Raw genomic sequence first — 26,273 nt, 5'->3', positions numbered from 1 at the left:
AAGTGTTTCAAACCTGCAGTGATTAAACCATTACTTAAGAAACCTAATCTTGACCCTAGTGTATTGAAAAACTATCGGCTGATATCAAATCTATCATTTTGCTGTAAAATTCTGGAAAAAGTGGTGTCATGGCAGCTCGTGGACTGTCTTACTGAGAATAATCTCTTTGAGCCACTGCAGTCTGCTTTTAGAAAATATCATTCCACAGAGGGCTCTCACTAAAGTGGTGAATGATCTTCTGCTTACAATGGATTCGGACACCACTACGGTTCTGGTGCTATTAGAGCTCAGTGCTGCATTTGATCCTGTGGATCATCATATTCTACTTGATAGGATGGAAAATCATTTTGGGATTACTGGGAGTGCCCTTGCATGGCTGACGTCATACTTGACCAGTCGTTCTCACTGTGTTTTGTACAGTAACACTACCTCTAACCTCAGTGACATGAAATTTGGGGTTCCACAGGGGTCTTAGGCCCCCTGCTTTTCTCCCTTTATATAGCACCCCTTGGGCACATATTGCGGTGTTTTGGGATTACCTTTCACTGCTGTGCTGATGATACTCAGTTACACGTACATGCCGATAACTGCTGGTAATTTCATTCACATGAAATCCTTAGAAGATTGCCTTGCATCAGTGAGAAGTTGGATGTCTAGAAACGTCCTACGTTTAAACTCTGATAAGACTGAAATGATGGTTCTTGGTCCAGTGAGACATCGGCATCAATTTGACCAGTTAACGCTCAACCTAGGCTTGTTTGTCATACATCACACTGACAAAGTGAGGAACCTTGGGGTAATTTTTGATCCTACATTGTCCTTTGACCTCTACATTAGAAATATTACAAGGACTGCTTTCTTCCACCTGCGAGATATAGCAAAGATTCGTTCCATCCTGTCTATGGCTGATGCTGAGACCCTGATCCATGCGTTTATCTCTTCTACACTGGACTACTGCAATGTTCTATTTTCTGGTTTACCGCTGTCCAGCATTAGGGCTCTCCAATTGGTTCAAAATGCTGCAGCCAGACTTTTGAAACAAAGCAGAATGTTCAACCACCTTACACCCATTTTGGCATCCCTTCACTGGCTTCCTGTCCCAGTGAGATCAGATTTTAAGGTTCTGCTAAGAGTCTATAAAATTATTCACGGCCTGGCTTCTGCCTACCTAGCTGACCTAATAAACCTTATGTACCGGCCCGGGCTTTGCGTTCTCAGGGTGCAGGACTACTTTGTGTCCCTAGGGTGAATAAGAAGTCTGCGGGTCATAGAGCATTCTCTTATCATACCCCTGTTCTGTGGAATGATCTCCCTGCATCAATAAAACAGTCAAATTCTGTGGAGACTTTCAAGTCCAGACTTAAGACGCGCTTTTTTCCCCCTTTCGTATGGCTAGCATACTGGTATAGTTTTGTTTTATACTTTTACTCTTTTAATTCATTTTATAAGGAAACAGAGCATGCCGCGGCCTCAACTTTACCTAAATTCTGGGTCTTTTAGTGAAGCTTAGGGTTAGTGGCTGGCGATCACCTTAGTATTTCTTCTGTTTTTCTTGTTGTTTAATGCTGGCAAATTATACATTATTTCTTGTCTTTCTGATGCCTGATTCTGTTTTTTCTCTGTTTAAGGTGCAGCTCAATCCAGAGATGGGAGTTGTATTTGTGCTGGAGACCCTCCTGTCCTGTGCACAAACAGCATTTCCTGTATATTAGTTTTGTGAATTGTTCCGTAATTTATGTCTGTAGCATGGCCCAAGCAGAGGGTTACCCCTTTGAGTCTGGTCTGCTTGAGGTTTCTTCCCCAGAGGGAGTTTTTCCTTACCACTGTTGCTCTGGGGGTTAGTAAGGTTAGACCTTACTTGTGTGAAGTGCCTTGAGGCAAGTCTGTTGTGATTTGGTGCTATATAAATGAAAATAAATTGAAAAATTGAAATGTAGCAAATTAAAATCAAAGCATTTCAAATCAATAAAAGATGGAAAAGCATTATGTAATTACATAAGTAAGTAAGTCCTATACAGGCTTTTGGGCACAATGTACCAGTGTTTATCACCAGATATCACCGTGTGAAATGGATTACAGTCCATGACTCCCACTAGTCTATCACAGTTTACTTTTCCAACCAAGGCCGATGCCTATTTACAGCTGAGTTGACAAAGACAATACAGCATTGTCTTGTCAAAGGACACAAACAGGTAGCATGATGCACACATCTGGAATCAAACCCCAGTCTATATAGCGGTAGACCAAATCCTATTCCACTGAGTTACCTGGCTAAGTGGGATAGTTGTGGTTGTTGTTGTAGTTCTCAAAGAAAGTCAACAAAAAAGTATTTCTGCTGAACTTTATAAAACATCCAGGTGTTTTGGTTTTAGAATGTCTTACTGTAAGGTGCACTTCATTCCTGTACATGCAGTGAATTGAAAACTTTCTGCAACTTTCAGTGTGACTACATCATAACCGTGCACTATGTTTTCCCAAAAATAAAGAATACACCATTGTCAGAAGGCTTTAAAAATAAAACTGCAAATGTCAAACATATCTGAGGCTACTCAAACAGGAACATAACACTGATGGCCATATCTCCTATAAAGGCACTGAGGCCAAATGGTGCCAGTACTTATGTACGGATACTAATACTTATGTACGTAGCAGCACTCAAACACCACTGTCATATCCAGGGGCATTTCAAGGGACCTTGGGTGCCCTAAATACATCTCACCCTATCACAAGACCACATCACCCCTCACCCCATTCAGGCCTTTCAGGCCTCCCTTCAAGGCCACACCTCCAAAACATGTGAAAATGTACTACTTGTTTGCTCCAGAGATGAAACACAGAATGAGAGAGCATTTATGGAGTTATCGAGTGAAATAAACTGTTAATTATTGAATGTTTCACAGCAGTTATGAACACAGAAAACTGTGTGGAAAGTTTTTTTTTTTCCTTTTTGTGGAATCAATGTCATTAAAAGCTTCTAAGAATTTCTGCTTCATCTCTGTGATGTGTAACACAGCAGGACCCTGTAATTTTATACAGAGCAGCGTAACTGTGACACTGGGAGTGCAGATGTGCAGCAAGTATCAAACAGGGCAAAATGAGAGCATTTCTCAAAAGGGAATGTAACACCACAAAATCAACGATAAAACATAATATAAAATAACAGACATATATCATCTATCACATAGCACTATTGGGTGGGCTGCTGCTCTGAAATTTTATAAACTGGTTGAGAGTAAATTTGTTGCATGGGGCAGTTTTGGGCATGCTGTTGCATCCTTCAAAGATGTACATTACCACAGAATCTAACATGGCTATTTCACAGGGCAACATGCTACTATGATCACCCACGAGCCAGAAAGTGCAAAAAAAAAAAAAAAAACGGGATGAAATGGCTTAATAGGGCTTGCTTCCTAAAAGTCTGGCTTATAAAGTGCAGACCCGGCAACCCTCCCTAAAACAAAAGAAAGGAGCTGCGCCTTGGCCATATGTGATCAGAAACCGCAGCAAACACTGCTGCGGCTTCAAATGTTTACGCCAGTGGAGAGTGATCAAACAAATTTCAAGCCATAGTCACTATGAATACTTCATTTAAAGACATTCAAACATGACTGAAGCCATTAAGACTGCAAATACTCGGAAGTTACCAAGTACTTTCAAGAATTTTGATAATTGGGATGAAATTGTTGAACCGTTCAAACCCAATTTCAAATCTGGTGCAGATGATGGCTCTAACTACTATGTATACCAAGTTTGTTCAAGATTGACAAAGATGGATCAAGAAGTTATTGTGATGCTTCAAACGGTGCCCCTATTTGCTATTCGGGTATAAATGGGAAGGAACAGTGCTCTGTGGAATCGCCCCATGATGGGCTGCTTTCTCACAAAACTGTTGTTGGTGTGGACTGTTTAGTGATTATAATCTATTAAATTGCTTTTTTTTTGGGGGGGGGGGGGGGGTCCCAGCTTGGGGCCAAGGCAATTGTCTTATTTTCTACCCTGTTGCAACACCTTAGTCATTATTTTGGACCTCTCTGTACAGGGGTAACGTATGATTACTACAGAGCATAACCCTGACACACAATAAGTGAAAATTAAAATAAATTTAAGAATTATTCAGCACAAACAATGTGTCTGATAAGGGCGAATGTCCACATAGTGTTTCTGAGCATACTGTATGATTATGAGACCTGGTTGACATTCACTGAGCTAAAGCAATAATTGGATGTCATTGGTACTGAATAGGTGTTTCCAGAATAACTCAGCAGTGAATGGTTATATAGGGAGACTCATTGTATGTGTCCACCTGCACCATTATGGTCATCTGGCATATTTTTTTGTGCATGGTGCAGCATGAAGGCGCCTAATTACCGATGACCCCAGTGACTGGTCCAAGCCCAGTGGATACCCAGGTAACAACTGGCTGTGTTTAATGTCAAGTGATGAGAGTGGACTGCAGGTTTGCAGGAGTGGATGTGATTCAAACTGGTTCTGTAATGTGCTGGACAAGAAATCAAAACACACCGGTGCATACTGCTTTTTCCCCCTCATGGTTTCTAACTCATTTGGCTTTAATCTGGCAAAGACAAACTTGCAAAGGTCTAGCTCATGATACATCAAAATCTGAGCTTCTTTTGACAGAACTTTACCTGTCCTTGAAGAAAAAGGTCTCTCCCCTTATCTGTGCTATAGCATCAAAGACAACTGGCTCAGTACAGATGTCCATCGGAGTAACAGGCCCCTGGGTTGGAGGCAGAGGCTTATCTGTCGGTACACCTATTCAATCAATGAGAGAGTGAACATTCATTAATTTTGTATGATTTTTTTTTCCTGGCATTTCTTAAAATTAAAAAAAAAACTTTCTTTCTTCACTTAGTCAGTAATGGCCTTAATCTCTGTTTAAACTAGATATAAAACACATTCAATCTCACCATAGAGCTCCTGGATGCCCTGGATATCATCCTGAGAAAGTCTGAAGTCCTTTGTGAAAGTGTAAACGGGGGCCATCAGTGCACCGGGGTCCTGAGAGTGCTCTAAGCCGAGGGCATGGCCAAACTCATGGGCAGCCACCAGGAACAGGCTATAGCCTGGAAGAGTGAAGTACAATGATCATAGATGTTATTCTCATTATATGGTTAAAATCAGATCTTGAACTGTTTTTTTGAAATGATAATTACGACTTACATGTGTAAAGAAAAAATAATGCATTTTACAAAACACTGATTTAAGAGAAATAAGAAACTGGGGGGAATTTTTCAATTATTTACCCGATAACTGCTTATACAACTACAGCGTAATAATAAGACACACCCATCAGATTTATATTAATTATGTACGTGACTCATCAGGTAATTTCAAAAGGACATCTTAAATGCTTATTTTAAGTTGAGGCGATTGCTCTAAGACTGCAAGGGAAGCTCAGCTTCCCCTAAAATGTCAAAAAAGAAGTGATCAAATATATACTGTTGTGTGTACATGTCATTGACTAAATATGCGCTACAATGCGCTCAACTTTTGTTCAGAATCAGCTTCTTATCACTAGTAACGACGCGGCTTTCCTCTCACTCAAACCCGCAGCTTCACAGTACTTTAAACAGTGTGGACGCTGAGCGTCCACAGAGTTCAATAGCAAAGCAAAGCATGCAGCGAAACGAGACGAGTCATTGGATAAATGCTGGGCTTTGTTCCGCCCATCGGACGCTCAGTGTCTCTGAGGGTCTATGGGGCAGTGGGCTGGCCTCGGCTTCTGCATGATGATTGGATGATCTGTCTGAGGCTGAATCCCTTTTTGATTGACAGCGAAATGAGCGAATCAGCGATCTTTTGGTGTAAACATCCGTGGGAGCATTTTTTAATTTTCATTCTGTTCTGAGTTAAACCGGAGACTTTCCTAATCCTCTTAGCGGCATTTTCTTTGTTAAAAACGACTAGTGACAAATCGAGCTTCTATTTCTGGTGTTTTTTTTTTGTAGCTGCTTGTGTTTGGAGACTGACTTCTATCACTCTTTCTGACTTCTATCGCAGTTTCTGTCCCTACTGAGCAGCAGGTGCTGCTGAGCTCCTCCACCGTCACAAAGCACTCACAGGCGGACACACTTCACACTAGCCTCGCGCCAATCCCAGCTAGCGAGCTAGCTAGGTAGCTAGCTGCACATAATGGCAGACAATTTGAATGTTGTGGACCAGATTTTGGCAAAGCCATTTGGTAGTCTTCCTTATGAAGAAAAACTTAGAGTTAAACAGCAGGGCAGATCAACTCCTCAGATTAATTTGGTGCAAAAGGTGGGGAAAAGTAAGAGGTCTTTTCAGCTGTCCTGGTATGACAAAGTAAGCTGGCTGACTGGAAGTGCTGTAACAAATAATATGTACTGTTGGCCATGCCTCTTGATGAAACCATCTCAGGGATGTGTTGTCTGGTCAAAAGTGGGTTTTGGGGATCTGTCCAACTTTGACAGGGCATACAAAAGGCATGAAAAAAGCAATGAACATGTGAGTGCATGTGCAAGGTTAAGTTGCCTCGGCAGTCAGGATTGAGCATGCAATCAATGAAGGCACTCGCATTCAAGTGGCAAAACATAATGAAGCAGTTAAACAAAACAGAGCTTTCCTAAACCGCCTTATTGATGTGACTTCCTTGCTTGGCCATCAGGAGCTGTCATTTAGGGTGCATGATGAGAGTGTTGAATCATCCAACAAGGGGAATTACAGGGAGTTTAATGAAACATTAGCTAAATATGACTCTGTCCTGGCCACACAATTCCAGTCATCAGCTGTGTTTTCTGGTATGTCCCATGCAATCCAAAATGACTTGATCTCTGCTCTTTCAGCCACTGTTTCTGATGAGATCAACGATGAAATCCAGGCTGCTCCCTTTTTTGCTTGGCAGGTGGATGAAACAACTGATATAGCTTGCTATGCTCAACTCTCTGTCATTGTTCGCTATGTGGATAGGGCAGGTAAAATTCAGGAGCGCTTTATTGGATTTTTTGATGTTTCTGGGGGAAGAGATGCTCAGTCTGTTTTTGAAGTCTTGAATGAGAACATGCAGGGCTACAATTTCAGGGAGAAACTTGTGGTGCAAATCTATGATGGGGCTGCTGTCATGGCTTCAGCTCTCAATGGTTTGCAGGCCAAAGTTAAAGCAATAGCCCCCAGTGCAATGTTTGTGCATTACTATGCACACAGACTGAATCTGGTTCTGTCTCAGGGGGCTAAATGCTTATCTGAGTGCAGAATATTTTTTGCATCACTCTCTGGGTTTGCCACATTTTTCTCAAAATCCACAAAGAGGATGTCTTTTCTTGAGTCTGCAGGCTGCTCAAGGTTGCCCAGAAATGCTCCTACTCAATGGAATTTCACATCACGGATAGTGAGCACTGTGGCAAACAATTATGATGCCCTCCTGCAAACCTTTGAGATGATCATTGCATATAAGTCCATGGATGATGACACATTAGACTGTGCCAAAGGACTTCTGATGAAACTGGTGGATTTTAGAGACCTGCAAGGATTATGACAAATGTGGGTGTGGAATCCATTAGCTTAGCGGGAAATTTAGTGCAGAAAATCCACTATGGTGATAGTGCAGTTTATTTGCCAGGAAGGAAATTTCAACAAGTTGAGACTGTGGCCTGCTTCAGTAGTCGTGTCCATAAAAATCATAGAGGGATATGCTTTCCGAACTTAATACCCATTACTATATTGAATGATGTTGAAGTTGAGGATGGCCCAGTGGTTGTTCCAGCAATAACAACGATTTTGTGTCTGCTACCTACAACGCGTGTGGAATGTCTTAAACCCAAACCTACTTCTAGGCATCTTATATATGCTACTCTGGAACCACCCCTAAACCCAAACAGTTCAACTGTCAACCCCACTGGAGGTCCTTAGACTGGGTGTCATTAACATAAGATCACTGTCCTCAAAATCACTGTTGATCAATGATCTAATTATTGATCATCACTTAGATATGATTTGGGCTATGTGAAACCTGGCTTAAACCTACAGCTGTCCTCCCCTTAAATGAGGCCTGCCCACCAGCATATATATTTAGTCACGTCCCTCGTGATGCGAAGCAAGGCGGGGGTGTTGCTCTTATTTATAAATCTAGGTTTAGCTTATTAGCTGTTGGGGATTACAAATATCACTCATTTGAGCATCTGATTCTCTGCTCTGCTCAGGATATTACACATTGCCAAGGTCAGAAGAATAAAAATCAGTCGTATTACTTTGTCACTGTATATAGGCCTCCTGGCCCATATTCTGAATTCTTAGATGAATTTGGTGCATTCATCTCTAACTTGTCAACTAGTGTAGATAACATTCTGATCATTGGTGACTTTAACATTCATATAAATAAGCCTTCTGATCCCCTCTGCAAATCATTTATGGAAATTGTGGATGCATTAGGATTTCGGCAATGCATTCGGGATTTGACGCACATTAGTGGAAATACCCTGGATCTGGTTCTCGCACATGGTATTGCTGTCACGAATATTGACATCATGCCTCTTACATCAGTGGTGTCTGATCACTCACTTATTAAGTTTACAGTTTCGCTGCCGTGTTTAGTGGAACAACAACCTTATATATCTTTACGGCGATGCATCAACTCCTCAACTAAGACTGAACTCGAAGCTAGACTGCCTGATGTCTTAGCTTCACATTTGACAAATACCCAGTCAGTAGACAGACTTGTGGATAGTTTAAACTCAGTGCTCAAAACTACACTCGACATGATTGCACCACCAGTGTTAAAACCGCGCTCCCCCAAATCACAGTCACTTTGGTTCAATGATTATCTGCGTGACCTCAAGCATAAAGCAAGAGGTCTAGAATGGAAATGGCGTCAATCAAAATTAGAAGTATTTCACCTTGCGTGGCGTGATGCTATCTTAGACTATAAGCATGCATTATTGGCTACAAAGCGGACTTACTACTCTGATTTGATCAACAAAAACAAGCATAATTCAAAGTTCTTGTTCGACACGGTGGCAACACTTTTGCATGGACAACCACCTGTAGTTCGCTCTCCTTTTACAGCACAAGATTTCCTGGATTACTTTGGGAAGAAAATAGAAGACATCAGGTTAAACATATCCCGGCATGCCTTAATCCAGCCACCACACCCTGATACTGATGTGGGCGCCACTACTGAGGTATTACCTAGATTTACAGAATTTGACAGTATCTCACTAGGCATGCTGACAAAACTCGTAATGTCAACAAAAAGCACAACCTGTTTATTTGATCCTATACCAACAAAACCGTTTAAGGACCTGTGGCCCACTCTTGGGCCGACTGTGCTAGAAATGATTAATCTTTCTTTAACTTCTGGATCTGTTCCTAAATGTTTCAAATCTGCAGTGATTAAACCATTACTTAAGAAACCTAATCTTGACCCTAGTGTATTGACAAACTATCAGCCGATATCAAATCTATCATTTTTCTCTAAAATTCTGGAAAAAGTGGTGTCACGGCAGCTCGTAGACTATCTTACTGAGAATAATCTCTTTGAACCACTGCAGTCTGCTTTTAGAAAATATCATTCCACAGAGACGGCTCTCACTAAAGTGGTGAATGATCTTCTGCTTACAATGGATTCGGACACCACTACGGTTCTGTTGCTGTTAGATCTCAGTGCTGCATTTGATACAGTGGATCATCATATTCTACTTGATAGGCTGGAAAATCATTTTGGGATTACTGGGAGTGCCCTTGCATGGCTGACGTCATACTTGACCAGTCGTTCTCACTGTGTTTTGTACAGTAACACTACCTCTAACCTTAGTGACATGAAATTTGGGTTTCCGCAGGGGTCTGTCTTAGGCCCCCTGCTTTTCTCCCTTTATATAGCACCCCTTGGGCACATATTGCGGCGTTTTGGGATTACCTTTCACTGCTATGCAGATGAAACTCAGTTATACATGCCAATAACTGCTGGTAATCTCGTTCACATAAAATCCTTAGAAGATTGCCTTGCAGCAGTGAGAAGTTGGATGTCTAGAAACTTCCTACTTTTAAACTCTGATAAGACTGAAATGATGGTTCTTGGTCCAGTGAGACATCGGCATCAATTTGACCAGTTAATGCTCAGCCTCGGCTCGTGTGTCATACATCACACTGACAAAGTGAGGAACCTTGGGGTAATTTTCACATTAGAAATATTACTAGGACTGCTTTCTTCCACCTGTGAAATATAGCAAAGATTCGTCCCATCCTGTCTATGGTTGATGCTGAGACCCTGATCCATGCCATTTATCTCTTCTGGATTGGACTACTGCAATGTTCTATTTTCTGGTTTCCCGCAGCCTAGCATTAGAGGTCTCCAATTGGTTCAAAATTCTGCAGCCAGACGTTTGACACGAAGCAGAAAGTTCGACCACATTACAACCATTTTGGCATCCCTTCACTGGCTTCCTGTTCCAGTGAGATCAGATTTTAAGGTTCTCTGCTACTAACCTATAAAATTATTCATGGACTGGCATCCTCCTACCTAGCTGACCTAATTAAGCCTTACGTACCGGCCCGGGCTTTATGTTCTCAGGGTACAGGACTACTTTGTGTCCCTAAGGTGAATAAGAAGTCTGCGGGACACAGAGCTTTCTCTTATCGTGCCCCTGTTCTGTGGAATGATCTCCCTGCGTCAATAAAACAGTCAAATTCTGTGGAGACTTTCAAGTCCAGACTTAAGACGCACTTATTTTCCCTTTCATATGGCTAGGATACTGGTACAGTTTGTTTTACGCTTTTTACTCTTTTAATTCATTTTATTAGTAATTGGAGCGGGCCACAGCCTCAACTTTACCTAAATTCTGGGTCTTTTAGTGAAGTTTAGGGCTAGTGGCCAGCGATGACCTTAGTATTTCTCTGTTTTTCTTGTTGTTTAATGCTGACAAATTATACAGTATTTCTTGTCTTTCTGATGGCTGATTCTGTTTTTTCTCTCTGTTTAAGGTGCAGCTCCATCCAGAGATGGGAGTTGTGGTTGTGTTGGCGATCCTCCTGTCCTGTGCGCCAATAGTATTTCTTGTATATTTGTCCTTGAATTGTTCTGTAATTTATGTTTTGTAGCATGGCCCAAGCAGAGGGTCACCCCTTTGAGTCTGGTCTGCTTGAGGTTTCTTCCTCAGAGGGAGTTTTTCCTTACCACTGTTGCTCTGGGGGTTGTTAAGGTTAGACCTTACCTGTGTGAAGCGCTTTGAGGCAACTCTGTTGTGATTTGGCGCTATATAAATGAAAATAAATTGAAATTGAACTGATTTTGAGTTTGTGTTCATGTTGTACACATGTGAACAAATCTTCTCTGAGACTGATGTGGTGTTTGAGAAAACGCTGTCTGTCACAACTACAGGATACCAAGGAGCGCTACAGAAATCTGTACATGGCCATCCTAGACAATCTCACAGAGCAGCTACCTCGGCATTTTGCAAATTTGGAAAGACTGCGCTTCTTGGAATTGGTCAATCCAGGGAAATTTGATGAGATGAGACAAGTGTTTCCAGAGGAGGCATTTCAGAGTATCCTGAAAAGTTTTGGCCAGTTCTTTGATTCAGGGAGACTGAGGTCTGAACTTCAAGTCCTATATTCAAACCAGGACTTGCAGGGCAACAGGGGAAAGCTATGTGATTTCTTGCTGTTTCTGAAAGACATGGAGTTGGACAGTGCAATGCCTCAGGTGTACAAACTATTGTCATTAGTGGCAATGATTGGAGCTACATCTGCAGGTGTAGAGAGGAGCTTCTCCTGTTTAAAGTGGCTCAAGTCTTCTGCTGCGTTCACACCGGGCGCGATCAGACGCTACAAATTCGCAGGGGTTGGCGACGGACGCGCCTCCTTCGCCCGGTGTGTCGAACTGCTTGGATGGACTTTCGCTGCGAAAATGTGCCAAATCAAATCATCAAATCATCATCAAATAGGAAGAGCTTCCATTCCGCTCAGCGTCAAGTCATCATGACGGACCTTGATCACACGGAGCGAGTTGTTGTGAAAAGCTCCCAATACAGAGAGTATCATTATTTGCTGCAGGAGCTGCGTCTGGATGACGGCCGCTTTCAGCGGTCCTTCCGCCTCTGCGGGACCCAGTTTGAGGACCAACTGTCCCATTCATGCGCGCACATGTAAACAATAAAAAAAAACAAACAAACAAAAAAAAACTCCGCTGCTTGCTGCAGCTCGCTCTTCCCCCAAAAAACTCTGTCATAACTGTGTTTAGAAACCAGTCACAATTTGTTTTATTATACATCTGTGTAGTTAATTAATAAAATATTCTCCACAGACGATTCACTCGCGCGCACGTAAAAAAAAAAAGAAAGAAAGAAACTCCACTGTTTGCTGTGAGGCTGCTCCTCGCTCTTTCCCAAAAAAACTCTGTCATAATTGTCTTTAGAAACCAGTCACCATTTGCTTTATTATACATCTGTTTAGTTAATAAGTAAAATAATCTCCATGGATGATTCCCTCGCGCGCGCACGTAAAATAAAAACAAAAAGAAACTCCGCTCCCCCTGCTGTGGTGCTCAAAAACTCTCTCATAATTGTGAAATAAAGGACAAAAGAGACAAAAGTCCTGCTCACAGGCTGCTACCAGATACTGGACATGTTCACATCTTCAGTCAAACTCCAGACATCTCCACGTCACTACATATTCAGTCCCTGATTGGTCATCGCGGCGCGAAGAGATGAAAAAGTTCATATTTTTCAAGTTGGGGAGGAGGGCAACATGACGTGACGCAACGCAATATCGCGCTACAAATGCGCAAAACGCTCAAAATCACTTCACTCGCGTCGCTTCACTCGCGTCCATCGCGTCCATCGCGTCGTGCTGCGTGGTTTGGAGCCAAAACGTGTCATTACTTTGGAATTACATGGCAACCTGTGGCTGCAGTCGCTTGTGTCGTGCCCGGTGTGAACGCAGCTTTACACCCGCAACACCATGGGCCAAGGCCGTTTAAGCAGTCTAGCTCTGCTGGCCACTGAGAGAACACTAGTCAAGTCCCTGGAAAAGACGCCTTGTTGGTACGACAGGGTCACAGATCATTTTCTTGAAAAGGAACGGAGGGTAGAATTTACGTATAAATAAACCGACACATTTTATGATGTAGGCTGAAACTGAGCTTCCCCTCCTTGAAAGACCAGCATCCGCCACTGGTGTGTGTGTGCTTATACACCCACCAGCCATAACATTGTGAACACTGACAGGTGAATTGAATAACTCATTACAGTGGCACCTGTCAGTGGGTTAAAAGTTAAAAGCATGTCAGGCAGCAAGTTAACACTGTGTCCTTAAAGTTGATGTGTGGAAAACAGGACATATGGAAGAGCATAAAGATTTGCATGCAGGGTTGGAGAAATATTTTTTGAGCCAACTGCTCAGGACCAGTAGGACCAATTTTGTTATTGGTCCTCCTGGTCCAAGGTAGTGGCCCCAGGTATTTGGAAGCTCAGAGCCTCTGACGGCGCGTTGGTGAGCCTCAGCGTAGCATTATTCATCACATCGTGCATGTATTAAATTAATATTGTATTTGTAAATCTATATAACATGATAGAATGTTTTCATTTTTGGTTAAATGTGTGTAAACTAAAACATTTGCTTGTATGATCCTCTGCTTTCATGTGACTGTACTGCGCACCTTATACTTCGCTCTGTAATTCTGGCCTTGTGCTCATCTTATGCAGCCCAAACAGCTGTGTAAGCTCCATAATATCTCTGATTTTGGGGGGCAACAATTATATCTATTGCTTCTCAGAGGAGTATGATTAAAATTTTATGGATTGTTTAAGAAAATCATGTTAAAATTTCATATCACATTCAGATTTTGCAACAAAATACATCAGCTGATCTACATTAACTTTTTTATGTGTGCCATGTATGGGCATGTAGTGCTGCTATGGTAACTCTTGCTGAGTCTGTCTGGACCAACTCTGCTCTGCTACTTTTTCTGTGTGCTGCTCCAGTTAAAGATGTTCCATTTAAACTAAAAGTAGCGTGTGGACACCGCATACTTTTACACGATTCTCCTTTGTTGACTCAGTGTCATTCATGAAGTCAGTGGTGTGACTGAGCGACACAGCACGGGTCACTGTAATCTGCAAACAGCTCAGTTATTTAAGGCGCAAGATTGAAAAAAAAAAATTCATTGGTCTTGTCGAAAATTTGTAATCACTATACCGACAAGATATTTAACTAGACATTGGTCTATCAGGGGAAAATATCAACTAGCCATAGGTCAAACATTAGTGGTCCGTGTCTTCGGACCAGTGGATTTCTCTACCTCTGGAATGGCTTTGAAATGGGGTCAACTGTAATAGCTATACAACTGAGTCAACCTACAACCTACACAATATTAGGCAAGTGGCCACAATGTTACAGCTGACTGAAGTATGCGGTACTTTATGCTAACAGTAAATCTACTGTGGAGGTTACACTGTTTACATAATGTGGATATTTATTCATTAGTGTACATCATTGTTTGTGCATTGTGTGTTCAAGGATTAATAATTTATCATGTATATTGGGGGAAATGTGCCATTATGTTGTGACCAATGCCTACTGGTTGTGTCATTGTCTGCAGGTTTACTCAAAATCTTATGGATTGAATTTTCATAAAGCTCAGTGGAGAAATGGAGCATGGACCAAGAAAGATTTGGTAAAGTTTTGCTTTGGATCCAGATTCAGGGCGGATTCAGGAATTATTTTCTCTTTGGTCAAGACCTCTGACAACAGGTCTTCCAATCATATTGACCCCAAGACATATTACAATCTTTTGACGTCTAAAACTACAGATTACCCATAACTAACTAAGTTTCACTCGTCTACATTGAATCTACACCACTTTCCAGACTGGCACAAAAATGTGAATGTTTATAGACATGAAAAGTGAAAAAGGCCCTTTTTTTTTTTAAATATTGAGGCTCATGCATTATTTCATGAAAAAGAAGAAGTAAGTCCTATATAGGCCCTGGGGCCCAATGGCTTTGGTGCTTATACCCAGATTTGATAGTGTGAAGTGGATGAGAGCCTGCAACTCCCTTTGGATGGGACACCAGTCCATCGCAGTCTACTGCCCCAGCCAAAGCTGGTTCACATTTCCACCTGGGTGGCCTGGGACAATGCAGATTCAGTGTCTTGTCCATGAACACAGATAGGTAGTGTGACGGCAATGATCTAGATTTGTAGACCAACTTCTATCCATTGAGCTACCTGCTCTGTTTATTTCATGAGAACTTGATGGACATGCAGAAGAAGAAAAATGGGAAAAATTTTTAAAGTTTTATGAATCCTGTTAACACGTCCTGGACTTTGAATAAGACACCACCTCAAATGCACCACTCTGTGTGTAAGAACAGTGCTTCATACCTTGATCGGGACAGAAACCCCATTTGCGGTCGTCGTCATAGCTCTTGGTTGTGGCACACCACATCTTTCCATCACTGCGTCCAGATGATGTGCAAGTTTCATACGTGTTCCCCAGGAATGTGAAGGGGAAAACACAGGGGCTTCCCTCAGCATTACCTCCCACTGTTGACATGGCTGGGGGGTGCACCAAATAATACGTGTCAAAGATGAAGCAAAATTTGCTAAAGTAAAATGCAGGGTTTAGGACATACCTAATGCACTCAAATATCAAACTATTCCTTTGAAATAATCTGGTAACCATTATATATATATATATCTATGAAATGAGTGCAACTAATGATGAAACAGGATCAACTGGCACCATACACCTAACATCAATCAAGAATATATCAGGTGCAAAATCCACCCAAAATGATTTACTTTCAAAGACAGATCATTTTTCAGTCTAGCACAAAATTATGTCTTACTCAGATCGAGGTATTACATAAAGGCAAATAGATCCAGATAAAATCCTACTTCTATCCAATGCCAGTTCAACTCTAAAACCAGTCGCACTGACTGAATGGAAAAGAAAATTTGCCATTGCACATTATTAAAATGCTTTTACAGTCCTTTAGTAGACCACAGGAAAGATTAAAAACCCAAATGGAGCATTCTTCTGGAACAACACACAGCAGGGCGTCATATAGCTCCCATACAAACAAACACAGCCACAAAAGGCTTATCTAAACAAGCACATACCCCGTGCAGACAAGCAGAGGGAAACAAAATACCAATGTCTGCACAACAGTCAGGGTAATCTTTTATTCCCTGTCATGGTAACAGTGCAGGGCTTGGACATCAAAAATTCAGATGAAAGGATGAGTGAGTGAGAACAGGTCCAACAAAGCCATCCTGCGTAGACTAACTCATAAACTATAAATGCTATCGTCTTGTAAAGAACATATGAGGATAATGAGGAGAACCCAACTAGAGCTAGTAAACTTTCAAACATCAAATCAAATTTGTTTCGCCAATGTAATATCCCATAGACCTGACTGCCACCTACTGGGTTTTTTGAAGATGCTGGATAAATTGTCAAAAATTCTGAAGAGCTGTGGTTGAACATGCATGTAGTGCAAAACACTGAACACTTGTGCTCTGTCGGCTCCACCCAGCTAACAAGCTGGCAACCACAGGGAGAAACCTAATTCTGCCCTGGATTTCATCCATAATTTGGCACAAAATATACAACAGAACAGGAAAGTAAACCCAACATTAGTGAACTGATAGAATGTGTGATTGTGGATGGTGCCAAAATACTAATTTGCAGTAACAGTTGCAAATAACCTGAAACACTGCTCTGTAACTTTTCAAAACCTGTTTGGGCTAGTTATAATGGAAAGGAAGACATCTCGAGCCATGTTAAATGGGGTTTTAGTACATCACCAATGCATTCAAAAAAATGTAAATTATATGTACTATCAGGCCTGCTTTTCTTTTTATTGCTGTTTATGCACCTATTACTTCTTACAGAAGTATTTTCTTTTTATTGTTGTTTATGCACCTGTTACTTCTTACAGAAGTATTTTCTTTTTATTGTTGTTTATGCTCCTATTACTTCTTACATAAGTATTTTCATTTTTATTGTTGTTTATGCACCTTTTTATTGTTGTTTATGCACCTGTTACTTCTTACAGAAGTATTTTCATTTTTATTGTTGTTTATGCACCTGTTACTTCTTACAGAAGTATTTTCATTTTTATTGTTGTTTATGCACCTGTTACTTCTTACAGAAGTATTTTCTTTTTATTGTTCTTTATGCACTTGTTACTTCTTACAGAAGTATTTTCTTTTTATTGTTGTTTATGCACCTATTACTTCTTACAGAATTATTTTCTTTTTATTGTTGTTTATGCACCTATTACTTCTTACAGAAGTATTTTCTTTTTATTGTTTATGTACCTATTACGTCTTACAGAAATATTGTATTTTGTTGTTGTTTATGCACCAATGACACCAGATCAAATGGCAAGTGGACTGCATTGACATAGCGTTTTTCCATCTGCATCAGACGCTCAAAGCGTTTTACAATAATGCCTCTTGGCAATAAATTCAATTCCGATTCTGATATGTCACCCATTTTAGAAAAAGTTTAGTGGTGAGGCTGGAGACTGCATTATGCTGTCACTGGCCATGTTTTTGCTTCTTTGGTGACAGGGATTCATGCTCCCTTTCCTTCTTTTGTAAAAAGCAATAAGTATGATCCTCAACAAAAATATGAGAGCTCTCAAACTTGTTACCCTGCGCTAGCAACCTGGGGCAACCACTGATTCCTCTTTTTTTTCTTTCAGTCTTCCTTCAGTTGCTGGAAAATGTTAAAGATGAAGTAAGCATGTCCCTTCTGTGTTACGGTATCAACATGGTGGCCTCGATGAGGGTCCTGCTCTTATGTAGATGTGACGTCCTCATTATACGAGGGTAGGCTGAAAAGTTCTAAGGCTCACTATGATACAGTTAATGCATTAACAGCATCATAGTGAGCCTTAGAACTTTTCAGCCTGCCCTCGTAAGTTCATGAAAACACATCAATTCATTGATGCAAGTAATCATACACAAATGAACAGACAGTCAAGAAGGCTAGATTCAATTTCTCCTTAGTCCTCCATACTGTAGCTTTTGATTTACCGGTTTCAGGGCAGAAACCGTACGATTTGTCACGGTCGTAGTCTTCAGTGGTGGCACACCAGCGATAACCGTCATCTCTGCCCTGAGTGGTGCAGCCATCATATTTCTCCCCTTGGAAGTTGAAGGGGAATTTACATGGAGCCCCGTTGCCATTTCCACCCACAGTGAACAGCACTGCAACACACGAAAGACACAAAAGTGTCAAATGACAAAATATCAACACTACATATAGTACTTAAAAATATTTCCATGTTTTTCAACATCAGCTCAAACACTCATTATTGTCAGCAACCAGCCCACAGCTGTGGTAGTGTGTTGTTATGCCAAAATGTCACCAGTTTAATAAAAAGGTTTAAAGTCCTGGAATCAAGAAAATCAGGAAAACAAAACGCTTCCGAGCAATCATCATGTTGAATTTCAGTTAATTTGTGTTCCTGAGTGATTTAAAATTTAGAAATTTCAGCATCAAAAGCAAACAAGTCTGAAATGGCAAATACCGTGCATCTGGAAAGTATTCACAGCACTGAACTTATTCCACTTTTTTTTTTTTTTTTTTTTATGTAACAGACTTATTCCAAAATGGTTGATTTTTTTTCCCCCTCAAAATTTTACATACAATACCCCATAATGACAATGTGAGAAAGGCTTTTAGATTTTTGCAAATGTATTATTATTATTCTGAATAACAATCATCATCATAAAAACAAACTAAGAAATCACATGGGGTGAAGGCCTTAGTCAGGGAGGTGCCCAAGAACTCGATGGTCACTCTGTCAGAGCTCCAGCATTCCTCTGCGGAGAGAGGCGAACCTTCCAGAAGTCAACCATCTCTGCAGCAATCCACCAATCAGGCCTGTATGGTTAGGGTGGTCCTTAAAAACAAACTTCAACTATTTCAAGATGCTTCTTCATTTTTTGGTTCCTTGAAGGGAGAAAATAAATTGGGTGAAATTTGGAGGAAACCAGGCACCCATACTACAGTGAAGCATAATGGTGGCAGCATCATGCTATGGGGATGTTTTGCAGTGGCAGGAACTGGAAGACTAGTCAGGGTTGAGGAACGATGAATGCAGCAATGTACAGAGAAATCCTGGATGAAAACCTGCTCCAGAGTGCTCTTGACCTCAGAGTGGGGTGATGGCTCATCTTTCAAGCAGGACAATGACCCTAAACACACAGCCAAGATATCAAAGGACTGGCTTCAGGACAACTCTGTGAATGTCCTTGAGTGTCCTAGTCAGACCCCAGACCTGAATCCGATTGAACATTTGTGTAGAGATCTGAAAATGGCTGTGCACCGACAATTCCCATCCAACCTGATGAAGCTTGAGAGGTCCTGCAAAGAGGAATGGACAAAACTGCCCAAAGATAGATGCACCAAAGTTGTGGCATCATATTCAAGACAGGGTTCTTGCAGGAATCACCAAGTTAAATTTTAGACCTTTTTTAGACCTTTTTAGACCATTATGAGAAAAATTTTAGACCAACCTCAAGACACCCCCCCCCCCCCCCCCCCCCCAAAAAAAAAAGGACAATCACATTTGATTCTCAAAACCATGTCATTTTGTATTGGTTTCAAACATGTCAAAGTACACCGAAAGCAGAAAACAAGATTGAGTGATAATACACAACATTGACCAACCGGAAAAAAGTTAAATTTTCAAAAGGCGCTATACAACCATATATCTCAGCTCATCTCCTTTTGCGCTAATCTCAGCCTCAAGGGCTTTCACTTCAGCGACTTTGTGTGCTCTTCTCAGAGCATTCGACTTCGAAAGCAGCTGAGCCATCTTTGAGCCAGCTCTCTTCAGAAATCACTGATCTCTACAAAATAGATCGGTGGAAACGACTGATCTGTACAAAACATTAACGTGTGACAGGACTGCTCATTTATAGAGCAGTTTTCTGAAGAAAAATCATTGGAAATGTTTTTTGTTGTTACCTCAAAATTTCTGATTACTGTTAAAAAAAAGTTTAGAACACTTGTAATTAAAATAGCTAAAATCAATAAATGGTTATTTAGAAACCTTTCATCTGTAAACTAAAACCACCTGTTATTTCAGATTAGATAATTTCTTGTTTAACATAAGGAACCTTGGACATTTATTTTTAGACAAATAAAACATGTAAACTTGTACATTTTTTAAAGTCTGGTAGATTTTTTTGTATCTCATTTCAACCAGAAAAAGACACTAAATAAATACAAATGTTTATTATAAATGCAACAGGAAATAATTTAACAATGACTGCAGTGTGATTGTAAAGTAGGATTTCTGTGACATAAACCTCATGATGAATTTTTTTATCTATAGTCATTTAAACTTGTAATTTCGTCAAAATATGTCATTGGCTTTAATGTTGTTATCAGGACAGAGTCATTTCTAAAATATGAATTTGAGCACAATAAGTGGAGAGCTTCTACCTGTGCAAATGTCTTTTGACTTTGATTTGTGGACATTTTTAATGATCCGTTCACTTATTGTTAAAATATAAAATGAAACAGCTTTTTAAAAAATAATGAAATAGTTGCTGTTCAAAGAGCCTTTTATTTAGAAGCAGGTGATGTTCTGCTGGATTCCCGGGACCAGATGAAGGTCTCTTCTGCAGCTTTGACCTCTGGTGGTGTTGCTGAAAAGCAGAGATGTTTTCTTTCGACTGGACTTTGTGGTGTTCAGCTCATCAATGGAAGTTTGGTTGTCTGCACAGCAAATGTTCCTGATTGGGACAAATAAAAATATTCTTTTAAATATAAAGAAACACTAAACAGTTTATATATAAAAAAGGGAAAAAACGAGAAAAAACGCCCGAAAAAATAAGTTATTTAAAGTTGAGCTTTTGTGGTGTCTGAAAAAAGCTGTAGCTTTATTTGGTAAAAAATAAAAAAGACTGAACCATTTAGAAATTAACGCATTCACTCAGATCAACTGTGCTAAAAGGCTACGCTAACGTTAGCCGATCATTAAACCTTTACAGCAGTTCAGTAAACGTTACGTTTTATTTTTACATTATTCTCACCTCGATAAAGCTGCAGAAGTAAATTCCGTTGGGCAAACTGGGACTTCGCCTATATCCAAAAAGTGGGAGATTTCGGACTGAGGGGTCTGCTCCATCCCGCCGGCTGCCTGCCTCGGTCTGCCCAGGAATGATGCCTGAAGGCCGGCTTCTCCGTGTGGGTCGGCCCGCTGTCGCAGTTCGATCCATATCCCACCAAGTCATCAGTCCTCCCTCGGTCGACGTCCCTCTGAAAAGTAGCTGAAAAAAAGCTTCTCCCAGCAGGGTGATGGGAGAATCGTTCTACTGCTGTTTTTTTAAAGCTTTTTTGTGGTTCAGGCGACGTAAATTCAAGATAGCGATCGCTGAACTTTTTTCAGGTTGTGAAACAGCCAGAGTGTGACATGGCCGCAATCTCCGCCCCCTTGCCGCTTCCGAAGCGACGCGTCTGACGTCACGACGCGTTGGAAAGCGTTTCATTTTTCTGTTCTACAGACACTTCTCGGAATGGACGGAGCGAATGTAATTTTTCAAGACTTGAGTAAATTAAATTTTAGACCTGCGGTGAAAATGTGGGTGTTTTTAAGACATTTAAAGGCCTAAAATTTTAGTTTCTGAATTTAAGACTTTTTAAGACTTTTTTAGACCCCGCGGGAACCCTGTCAAGAAGACTCGAGGTTGTAATTGTTGCCAAAGGTGCATCAACAAAAATGAGCAAAGGCTGTGAATACCTATGTACATGTGATTTCTTCATTTTTTATTTTTAATAAATTTGCAAAAATAAAAAAATCGTGTTGTCATTATGGGGTGTTGCGAAGAGAATTTTAAGGTGAAAAATGAATTTACTCCATTTTGGAATAAGGCTGTACCAAAGTGTGGAAAAAGTGAAGCGTTAAATACTTTCCAGATGCACTGTCATGTGGCACTGTCTCATATTTAATTAAAATTTCTTCTAAAGCAAGGATCTGTTTCAGCACTTTGGGATCCTACTTCCACAGTTCAGACTGTTTGCTGAATGACACTACAATTTGAAGTCGCATGGGTGTATAATTAGTTTAATGATAACGCAGCTTTGCAGCTAAGCCTCTCTACATCCATTTTCCTCCGGGTGTCATATTTCTCTCAGTCATCATCCTATAAACCAGAGATCTACCAAGAGAAAAGAATGTGTCCATGGCTGTGACAGCAAGGCCACAAGAAGGAAATTTATCTGCAAATTAATAAAAGCAAGTGTTCAACTCTAACAGTCTGTAGCCAATATGGATTAAACACAGTTGAAGGGTTATATGTCGCTAAGTTTTGGACAGAATTAATTGGCTTTTAAGGCCACACAGAGCCGGTTATTATTGTGTCACCGAATCACAAATAATTAATTTTCATGTAACTGCTGCACTCTCCGACAGGACCTTCTAAGTTTTTGTTTTTGTATTTCACTCAGTTTTCATTATTGTGTAATGCAGGTTGTAAGAAAAACAATTTGGAGAAATCAAAAGAGCTTTTGGTGATAACAGTTATACATATGCTAAAATTAGTGGTGAAGTGGATCATAATGCCTAGTCTGCACTGGCAAACTTGACCAAACTTTTGTTTGCAAACATTACCAAACACCGCGTTTGCTTATGTTTGGCTTGGGCATCCATACTATGAAACAGTACCAAACATTACCAAACAAATGTTTGGTAACGTTTTCCAATGTTTTGTACTTTCCCTCTAAAAATGATCAGAAACAATGGCAAAATTCAAGAGAGAAGTCATTGTTATGTGTCGGACGCAGCTCGGAGAACCGACCAGCGTTTGAAGGACCCAGTATGAAATAAGCAGAGCACGGTACAAAGGCTAACTGAATTTAATACATAACAGTGATAATAAAGAAAGGTGCGGTCTGGCGTGGTGCGCTCCCAGCAGCGCTAACGGTCCGGAGCCAGAAGCTGTTTCGGACCCAAGGACCCCGCCGACACCCCCCAGGTGGCCGCAACAACCGAGTCTGTGAAAGAAGGAACCATTATGTGAGTCCACACTCTACACACAGAACACTTAAAGGTGTACAAACAGCAAACACTTCCTGGCTTGATTGCTGATCAGCTTCCCAACCTGCAGGCATGGAACCTCCCGTTCACAAAACTCCACTGCAGTGGAAGCTGATACATGACTAACAAACAGCTCAATACAATAAGGTGTGAGGGACACCACATTTACTGACTGTATAACTGTTAGTCACAAAATCTAACGTACCTCAGGAAGTGTGCTGACGAGCGTGAGACCTCACCCCCTCCTCTTTCACAGACTGTGCATCAAACCTGGACGTTTCTCAGCATCCGCTGCTGATGAGATGGCTCCCGAGACGACGATCTCACCCGTCTGGTCACAAGGTCGAGTCTCTGGCAAATACACACTGTGCACTCCAGTCTTAAATGCCAACATGCTCCAATCCATCCAGATGCACCTCAGCTGTGAATCCTGACGAGTCGCAGGTGATCAGGGTGAGGTCCTGACAGCCTCAGCAACACAGCCACTCAGTCCCAAATGCACGCCACCTGGGAGGAAAACAAACAGACAAACAAACCGGCAGCCAGGCCCCCCCCAGCCATATAACAGTCATCAGGGCATCTGCAGCAGTAATATGTGTAATTGCTGTGGAACGTCGCCGCCGCCGCCAAAAACAACACAAACCTCGCTTGTGGTGCAAATCCTGGATTAAGAAAAGACACAAGTATGGGGCCTACAATTGCCTTCTTAAAGAAATACAGTCCTCAGACAAACCAAGTTATAAGAACTTTCTGAGGATGGATGAGGCAGCTTTCGAGGAACTCCTTCAGAAGGTGGAGCCACTGATACAAAAGCAAGACACACACTTGATTATGGTGTTGTATAGGCATGGATGTTTCTCATATTCCTCAATTAAATTTTGTATCTCTTCAATCCCCACACTCTTTCCTTCTTGGAGGCTGCCATTTTGTCCAACTAATAATTCACATGATCACCAGCTCTTCTCTGATTGTTTGTTGGCAAACTTCACCAAACATGTTTTCAAGAATGAACATGTCCAAACATTTGCAAACTAGTTTGGTGGTGTTTGGCAATACGTCCACACTACCAAACTCGGGCAAACTTTTCATGGCAAACACCACCAAACATGAAGTTTGGTGGTGTTTGCAAACAAATGTTTGCTAGTGTAGACTAGGCTTAACTGATCTGTACGGACCATCCCCCCACATTTCAGCAAGAATGTGAACTGCAGATTAATTGCAAAGTTTACGTAAGTGTGATTTTTATGGGGACTTGTTTTTAAAAAGATAACTCCATTAGTTTTGATAAAGTCATGGTAAAATCACTGTCTGAGTGGAGGTTAAAGCAGCTACGTGTGCATGTCATGCAATCATGAATGTAGCCTGTTAAAACCAGCCTTGTGCTTGTACACACAACTGAGCTTGCTAAAATTTCACAGCTCCAGAAAATAATAAGTATTCTTGACCTTTTCTGAGCGTCTGCTCTCCAGGACAACTGACCTGAATGAATTTGGATCAGAAGGTAGGACTAATGAATTAATCTGAAAAATCCCTTGTAATATAAATAAATAAATAAATAAATAAATAAGAATTTGAAGTTTTGAACTCAGATCAGCTTTGCAAGTCAGTTCATATTTGTGTTTTGTTTTTTGGTTTATCCAAAAATGATCTGATCTGTGGCTTAAAAAAAACAAAACACCATAGCCGAGCTGAACCATGGGCTTGGAATCTGTCACATCTCTCATTAAAAATGTTCCTAATATCTATGAAAAGTAGTCTAAATGTGAAAATGTAGGCACTTTCACAAAATATCTTTCCAGCAACAACTAGCCACACTTAACTCGTATGTTCCCTCCACAGAAAACATCTTGCATGTGTACTTCAGTAGTTATAATTAGCATATTACTACCAAGGACACCAACTCTGAAGAGATAAACAAAAGTGTTTGACAATGCCCAGTATGTTAAAGTGGGGCAACAACTTAGAAAGGAAGCATTCTGTCATCATTCCAAACAAAACAACACTCTTTCTGGCCTACTTCCCAGCCCACTTCCCTTCCATCCAAAATCAACAGCAGCTTGGAATACAGAATTGGTTTTGAAGTACTACTTGGCTAATACCAAGAAGAAACTGCTTTATTTTACCAAACCAGTTCATATTTCTGTGGTTCACAAAGATTCAGAAAGAACAGATTTAGGACACAAATCATACAAAGGCCACGGTTGAACTTACACTCATGTGGACAGAAGCCGTATTTGCCATCTTCATCAAAGTTGTACGTAGTGGAGCACCACAAGAAGCCGTCATCGCGACCCTGCGATGTGCAGCTCTTGTACTCAGTGCCCATAAAGAGGAAGGGGAATTTACAGAACTCTCCATCAGCGTTGCCAAATTTCACCTTCACCACTGTGAAAAAGACAAAGTCTCCAGTGAAGTGCGGCCCAACATCCTGAGGAGTACAGCATGAAAGCCAGCCTGCACAGGAAAACTGGCAGCTGACAAATGTGGGACGAGACAGATGTCTAAACTTCCCACCAGCACAGGAATGAACTACATTATCAGATAGTAGAGAAGCCTGAATCTTCGACTGGACGTTTCACTTCAAGCAACCCACTCCAGTCAAAGATTCAAGCTTCTCTACTATGGAGACCACCTGGACAACTGAGAGCCTACACAGATACATTATCGGATGTTCATATTTTGACGAGGGTGTTTTAAATGTGGGAAAAGCATTTAGAAAGCAAGTACACTCAGAACTGGAAGTGTGTGATTTATTTGTAAATGGGAAATACACAGAACTGCTGTATCAGGGACAAGGAATGTGTGCACAAAATATTAAAACTAGTATAATTTTGTTTATTCAGAATTCAGATGGCTGCAGTTCGCAAAACTGAACACCAGAAATTTAAGACAAAGTTAAGACCAACAACATTTAATTAAACTGATATCATTCGTTCCTGGGCAGTCCTCGTGAATTGCTTTTGTTAAATACTTTCATACGTTATGTGTGTAACTGCAAATGTCATGTATGTGGCACTTTAAACATATTTAAAATAATAATAAATACATGCTAATGCTGCATAAAATAACAAATAACTATTTAAGCAGTAATTTAAAATGTGATATTTTGCCAATATACGTATGTACCACTAGGGGTCGCTCACATACCATCAGCTGTGAATGGACCAGTCTCTAAGTAAGGCTGATCTAGGCTAACCCATAAATTGATAAAGATGTGGAGTGTGGGCAAGACTG

General features: G+C 40.8%; 1 protein-coding gene across 1 annotated transcript in view; it reads right to left on the bottom strand.

Moving 5' to 3' along the window:
* mmp2 (matrix metallopeptidase 2) overlaps positions 1 to 26,273 on the bottom strand; it is a 60,529-nt gene that overhangs the window by 23,721 nt on the left and 10,535 nt on the right. The window contains exons 5-9 of the mRNA XM_034186324.1: positions 25,251 to 25,424; positions 18,022 to 18,195; positions 15,355 to 15,528; positions 4,929 to 5,084; positions 4,647 to 4,773 (exon numbers count right to left, since the gene is read on the bottom strand). Coding sequence (XP_034042215.1) covers positions 4,647 to 4,773; positions 4,929 to 5,084; positions 15,355 to 15,528; positions 18,022 to 18,195; positions 25,251 to 25,424 — 805 coding nt within the window. The remainder of the gene's footprint in view (positions 1 to 4,646; positions 4,774 to 4,928; positions 5,085 to 15,354; positions 15,529 to 18,021; positions 18,196 to 25,250; positions 25,425 to 26,273) is intronic.

Source organism: Thalassophryne amazonica, chromosome 2 (genome assembly GCF_902500255.1).
Source record: "Thalassophryne amazonica chromosome 2, fThaAma1.1, whole genome shotgun sequence".
NCBI classification, from domain to species: Eukaryota; Metazoa; Chordata; class Actinopteri; order Batrachoidiformes; family Batrachoididae; genus Thalassophryne; species Thalassophryne amazonica.
Note: the sequence above shows the minus strand (reverse complement) of the source record. Positions and strands in the feature narration are given on the sequence as shown.